The following is a 7414-nucleotide window of genomic DNA, read 5'->3' on the forward strand; positions in this document are numbered from 1 at the left end:
GGCCCGGAAAATACGCTTACATGAAAAAGCGGCGAACATCGTCGGGATTCTTCGACCCATATTTGAATATTCTTTGTACGTATATGTTGTAGTATTTCATGAAAAACCTAATTACTTCGTGAAGAGCCACGAATTGACGTGAAATGCAAGAGATACATTAAAAGAATTCCTAAGAACCATCGCAAAACAGAAAATTATATGATAAGAATTTTATGCAATATTTATACTTGTATTTCGGCTTTCTACGATGTAATTAAAATTGTGAAATACGACTGCTCTTACGGCATATCGATCAATCGCGATCGCTGTCCAATTGAACCATATCCGCGAGCAACGCGAATATCAATCGCGCGCAATCTTCGTACACATATCCCTCCCTTTTCGACACGCGAACTTTTGTCTTTTGGAAGATTTTTTACCCTCTCCGTTTATCTTATCGTCGACATATCGAACCACTGACGTGCCCCGCAAATGAGAATTAAAGAGACTCACCAGAGAAAAGCAATTGTTAAACATCTTTATCCTATCGCAATTTTTGCTCATATTTATAATTGGAGATGAAAAAGAGAAGAAAACGAAAGAAGGCTATATGTACGCTTCTCGAGACTCGATGCACACTTATTATGAAAATTATACATCTAGATATTTTTATGCTTTTCTTTCTGTTGAATCCATTTGCTTTTCCAAGCGATACACTGTTAGATATTAAAAAAGCAATGGTAACCCAATCCCTGAGTTAAAAAAAATAACATTTTGTTATTTTTAACTTCCATTTGTATCAAAATTTAAATCAATCCATTTCTATGGTTAATTTCAAATTAAACAATGTCCACATTAACGTATATACATTTAGTAAATAGTAAACAAAATGTGAGTCAAATTGAATACATTTTCTTGAGTTAAATTGTTTAACCTTATTTTAATTAAATTAACGATATATTTAAAAAAATGGCGACCTATAGAAATGATTAAAAAATAACTCAAATTGGGTATAATTTAACATTATGAATTTAATAATGTAAATTACAAAGAAGCGTTGCAACAATTATTTATAAAATTCATGGGCGTATCCAGGATTTCAGTTAGAGGGAGAGGGGACAAATTCGTCTTCGCACAAAACTTATTAAAATACTTATATTAAAAACTTATTAATATACTTATATTAAAATCAGCTTTCAACGAATTTTCTTACGAATAACACGTGAGCCACAAACTGCGCAATAGCGCAATTTTTGTCATAAAAATAATTTTCATAGTTTAATTGTTTCTTTTTGCTAAATTCGGAGAAAGACAAGTATCCTCCTACCTCCCTTTGCGTACGCCTATATGCTTAAATTTATTTAATAAACAAAATTGCCGCTTCAACCGAGTCAGAGAAAAACGCAGATGTGTGGAAAGAAAGGAAATATGTTGGCTTCCGTTGCAATATACGACTAACGCTACTGCCAATATAGAGATAGAAACCCTATCGATGTTTTTCTCGGAAAGATGTGTACATTTTGATGATCGAAGTATTCGCGTATCATCGAGTGCTGTATCGAACTAGCTGCCTTTGAAAATGCGAGAGATTCGGCCTCCTATCCTCACCACTCGTTTAGCGATGACAATTTGCCAGTACATTGAAATGTAAATGTTTTCAATTTAGCTTTATCAAGTTCAATAATTCGTAACGAAATTCAATCAGCTGCACGTAACGCTGAATACGCGGTGAAGATAGGAGGCTCTCGTTTGTCCTGCAACACATTGAAGAAGCTTATCGAAGCTTCCGGTTGGACGGACATAAAATATCCCATTCAACGTCGTCGCCCATCTTTTTCGCGCGAGAGATATACGCGGCAGAACGCCCCTCTTATTAATTAATTTTTCTTTTTTACTTTGATATCGTCTGTACTGAGATCACCTGGCGTTCGCTGACCTAAAGTAATCGAGCTACACTGTGTAACAAAGTGCGCGTTGTAAAGTGACTGTATATACAAATATAAATTATGCGATTATCTTTCTTGCATACTTTTTTCTTTCCTCTCTTTTTAAAATCTGCTATTATTTAAAATCACTCGAAAAATTCCTCGAAACAATAAGAAAATGTAAATCAGGACTATATTATAATCTTATTTATATATCTTTCCAGGTAGCAAGTTGACGTTATTTATCGTCATTTTTACATCAAAATGACGTCTTTAATATTAAAATAATGATGACAAATAACGTCAGCTTGCTACCTGATGTTACATTCCGATAAAAATGTATTTACAGGATATATGGACTGTTGTAAAACTATGCTTACTCAGAGAAAACATAGTGCGGCAAAAACTACAATATATTTTATATATGTAGAATTAATACACATAATTGAATGAACTATGTTCTAAAATAGTTTATTTAACTACATACATTAATTCTACATATGAAACTTGAATAGTCACTTATATAGTTGCCATCACTATGTCGTTTTCTCTTAATGCAATAGCTTTGAAAGACATAGAATATATATATATGAGATACCAATTATTTATTTTTTGCGCCAGATATTTACATAATTAACAGTATCAGTAAAATATTTCTATAAAAATTGTATTATAATCGCTAATCGTTCTACTGTCACATTAAAATATCTCACATGCGCCACTCGCGAAAATATTTACACCGATCCGCATTCATTCATTCTCAATATACAAAATCGACGGATTGAATATAAATTATTACATATTATACTGGTCATCCGTGTTACTTTCTGTGAAATATAAATGAATAAATACAGGTCAAACTGGATCCTTTGATTGCGACAGTCACGAATGTCATTTGATGATAACATTAATAGAAACAGTGATAATTTAACTATCCAGTGCAATGTTTCGGATTTCCTCAAGTCGTTGATTATATTCTTTACGAATATCTTCGATGGGTTTGATTAAAAATATCGGTACATCATCGTCTCTTCTCTAGGAAAATTAAATTTATGTTATGTAATACAGAGTAATGAGTAATACAATATTAAAAACACAATAAATTAATTGTCAATTTTTGTCAAATTTAATCTTTGCAAAACCATTCATAACTAAATGATTTTTCTCAATTTAATGAGAAAACATTTAAATGTTGGAAATATTATTAATCCATTTACCTGAAAGAGACATTCGCCTTCAAATTCTAAAAACTTCTGTTTCCTCGCTCTCAGCAACAATCCTACACATTTGTTGCTAATATTTGTGTAAATGTTAAAAATATCGCCGAATGTAATGGCGATTACGTCAGGTTGATCCCGACAGGGTGTGCCTTCATGACTAATAATTTCGCAAAGCTCCAGAATTTCTTTCAAGACATGAGCGTTCGCTTTGCGACCGCGTAAATCGGATAAAGAACCTGCTTCTGGTCTAATAATGATAAAAACAATTTAATAATAAAACATAGTTAATTAATTAACTATAAATTAAAGCAGTTAAATCGTTATCAATTTGTCATAAACATCATTAAAGTGTAAAATAACGACAAACTTTAAATTTCACATACCTGCCATATTCTTCTTTCGAGAATTTCGGCTTTTCGATGTCCAGACCAGAACTGAACGGATTTTTGCTCTGCTTGTCTTTATGTTTGTCAGCATATTGGTTGAACATTGCAACCTTGGCTCCCAAAGATTCCTTCAAAGGCAGGGAGACAAATTAATTATTAATTCATTATTACTCTATTAAGACAAAATATTATAAATCAAGAAATATTTTATTTCGTGGAATACAAATTGCTTGTACAAGCAAAGCATTATGCGTAAAATTTGAAAATGAAGAGATAAATTTTATATTTTGAAAATTCATAGACTAAAGATGCTTCGATGAAAATTGCACGGAGTTGAGTTATTCGGCACCTTATGAGACAGGAATTTCTGGGAGTTTGCCAAACTGAGCCTAAGGATTGACCCTGACCATAAATGACATCTCAATGGCACCTTGACAAATTTTCACAGTCGCGTGTGTAGTTACATTCACTCGCGCACTCATACGTTCATTCGTATCAGAAGATGAAGAATTTGAATTAAAACCCTTTGTATTTTAAGGAAAAATTAAATTTGAATTGACATCTTTTCAAAATTGTTTCCAGCTAATAATGAGACATAGATAAGTTCAATTAATAGATTAATGAATTTATAGAAATTTGTTATAAATATATAGGTATACTTTTGTGAAATATTAATATTACAGATACCATATTTTACTAAATTTGTTAAAATAATTATATAGAAAAATGATTCAGTAAAAATGTATTAAAGTAATGTTATTCATCTCCAACATCATCAATATCTCTCATCTTAATTTTCTATTATTTTTTTTATTTATAAAAAATTATAAATCATATATATTTTTATAATTAACTCTGTCTGAAAATTTCCCTTCAAATTATTTCAAATTATTTCAGAATGCTATTGCTAATTTGTTTCCGAAGAATGATGTAATCGAAGAAGTTGTTTCAATAATACTCACATACATCATCGAAGACATTATAGTATCGCGATTAAATCCAAAGTCACAAGAGAATAATACTCAAAGTATAATAAAGGAGACGCGTGTTTCACCCAAGTAGTAAAAACTATCTTGAACCGACACCCTATTTTCACTTCCGGTACTCCTATACCAAGTTCACTCGGCACTGCCGACGCGAATACGACGATGTCGCGATGCTGCGCGGCTCTTTTTATAAGAAACCAACGGCGTCCCAAGGGCTCCCACCCTGCCGTGGAATATTTCGGCGCAGTCTGAAATATTTGCCACGTTTTCAAGCCGATTCCCAGACTCTTGATTGGTTGCCAGACGGCCTTCTGCATACTCCGGAAATGATAATTCATCAATCGCAAACGTAGATTCATTCATGTTGTATTCTGCTTTCGGGAATCAAATCGCAAACGGAACAGTTTATTTACCGAATGAACGATTGGTACGATATTCGCGAAAAACGAATGTGTTAACATTTCCTAGAATGTCGATCTGTATCCGCTATAAATTCCACTTACTAATCATTTGTGGAAATCATAATTCTAAAATTTAGTGTTAACAAATACAGAAAAATATTTTTTTCAAACACATATACATATATTTAATTTTTATCAGGCATAAAAAATTCTATAAAATTGTATTTTTGTTTACTTAACTTGAATATTCAAATCATTTCTATGAATAAAAAAATAGTAAGTAAGAAAAATAATAATACTAATTGTATATAATAGTAGTAATAAAAATATTTAATATAAGTCTTTTTAATAGTAAAATATTTATTTTTAATTTCCAAAAAAGAGAAATTCTGAAATTAGCTTTTTTTTTATCCACTATAATGGTCTGCAAACCTAGAATTATGATACACAGAGAAATTTATAAAAGCATCGATGTCGATGTTGCAAAAGAGCAATAAATCAATTGGCAATGCAATTATTTCGGATCGCGTGCACCGCTAATTTTCTCCCGAAATTAGCGGCCTTCATGTAACGATCGCATGACCATTCAGGAAACTTGAGTATATGTCTAGAAGGCGACGAGTACAACGTGTACTCAACGCAGCACAACCCGAATTTAATCTCCTAAATTAACTTTTGACCGACGACAATTTGTCACTGACAGACGAACGATATACGAGCTGAATCGCACGAGCTCGAATGCGCGTAAATCGCGAAGGCACGAGGCAGTCCACATCGATAAAACACCTTACAAATATTCCACGTGATCTTAATTTATCTAAGGATCCGTTAGATTTGTAGATTCTCCGTCGTGCGTGATATTCACTGCTTTATCCATTACAAAGCTACTTCGTTAGCATGGCAAGTTGCATTCTATTTAGCACTTACAATTAGCAATATTCATTATAACGTAAAAGGAATATTTTTGCTAAAGTATTTAAAAATTTAGCTATAATAAAATTTAGCTGCAATTGTTTTCAGATCTGTATCTATAGATACAGATCTGAAAACAATTTGATTAGATCATTAAAATAATTATATAAAAACGCTCAAATTGGTTGCTAAAATCTCAACATTTTTTGCAGCATTATCGTCATGCTTGAATCTCCGACATTAATTATTTTAAATAATTATTTCGATGGTCCAATAAAATTATTTTCAAAACTATATCTAGCTAAATTTTTAGATACTTCAGCTAAACCTTCAAAAAATTCTTTCCGTAAATAAAACTTTTCAATTATTTTATTATATAGCATCAAATAAAAGAGAAAAAGAGAGTTTTAAAATTGTCATTGATTTATAATTCGGGAACTACAATTAAAAAAAATTAATAATGACATTATTTTAAGCAATATTACTTATATTCGAGACTCTCGCGAGAATTTAACTTAGAACTTTTTGTAAATTTTTTGTAAATATTCATTTCGCGAGAAATGCCACATCGCAAACATCACAAACTGCATCACCATGATGACCATCCATAAAAGGAGCTTCAAGAAGATGACGCTTATGACGTTGCATTTTCGTTACTTCTGAAACATACTCCGGAATTAGATCCGTTTCTGCTCTCATCAATAAACGCGCGTGCGAATACGTCAATGATATCCTTCTAGTTGTAATACAAGCTCAAGAATGTAAATATGTAAACCTTTAATGGAATTCATTCCTTAAGAAACATTTCATTAATTTAAAAAATGCTTTCTTAATGATACTTTATATTTTGGCAGAATTTTTAAGCCAATTCATTATAGAGATATTACGGGCATTAATTTAAAAATTTTCGAAAAGAGAGGTTTTGATAAAAATTAGTTTTAATTAAAAATTTCATGTTCTAATAAGCGTCTATTAATCTTAAGTTATTCTAGAATATACATCTTTCCTTAAAAAAGACATTTGTTTTTAGATTTTCGCTTTCTCTTTCGATTGTAACTTTCTTAATTACATTAAACCATCTTTGTTGCTTGATTCTCGATTCATGCGCTTATAACTTCGTCAATTTTGAAAAAAAGAACAACAATATTGAAGAGATATATTTTTAACGTCTCTACAGAGTTTAAAACAAGAAACTTTTAAATTTTAAAGTTTTAAGTAAGAAAACTTTCTTAATAATTCCTTTCCTTTCGCCTACTTTTGAATCGAGAAAGAACTGGATGGAATGAAAGAACTCGGATTTAGTACGATATCTGTGACTGAAATCTTTAGGACAAACTTAGACCCGGAGTTATAAATATACTATTTAAAATTCCAGAGGCCGTATATATAAGGTTGTCAAATATCTCCCTTCCGCTTTTTTGTCTTTTGAATTTCGCGGCTATGTACAAAGCGCTACAGAGGTCGTATCTGGCAATACTATACACCATTTCAAAGGTCTTGACATAACCTACAAAACGACGCTATGCATGATTAGTTTGGATATTGCGTTCAACAGTTATAGACGTGTAAACATGGAGTTCACTAACGCCGAAATTCGCGCTATTT

At 31.6% G+C, this 7414-nt stretch overlaps 1 protein-coding gene across 2 annotated transcripts in view; it reads right to left on the minus strand.

Annotated features, from left to right (window-relative positions):
* Window positions 1-2500: 2500 nt before the first annotated feature.
* The window catches only part of LOC108724657 (actin-binding Rho-activating protein), a 9948-nt gene continuing 5034 nt past the window's right edge, over window positions 2501-7414 (minus strand). Inside the window, exons 1-4 of one of the 2 annotated variants that reach the window (XM_018451119.1) lie at window positions 4473-4564; window positions 3508-3638; window positions 3122-3371; window positions 2502-2939 (exon numbers count right to left, since the gene is read on the minus strand). In XM_018451119.1, coding sequence (XP_018306621.1) covers window positions 2832-2939; window positions 3122-3371; window positions 3508-3638; window positions 4473-4490 — 507 coding nt within the window. In that variant the 5' untranslated portion in view covers window positions 4491-4564 and the 3' untranslated portion in view covers window positions 2502-2831. Of the gene's footprint in view, window positions 2940-3121; window positions 3372-3507; window positions 3639-4472; window positions 4565-7414 lie in introns of those variants that run through there. The other variant, XM_018451117.1, reaches the window with a different exon arrangement.

Source organism: Mycetomoellerius zeteki, unplaced genomic scaffold (genome assembly GCF_001594055.1).
Source record: "Mycetomoellerius zeteki isolate Tzet28-1 unplaced genomic scaffold, Tzet1.0 scaffold31, whole genome shotgun sequence".
In the NCBI taxonomy this organism is placed as follows: Eukaryota; Metazoa; Arthropoda; class Insecta; order Hymenoptera; family Formicidae; genus Mycetomoellerius; species Mycetomoellerius zeteki.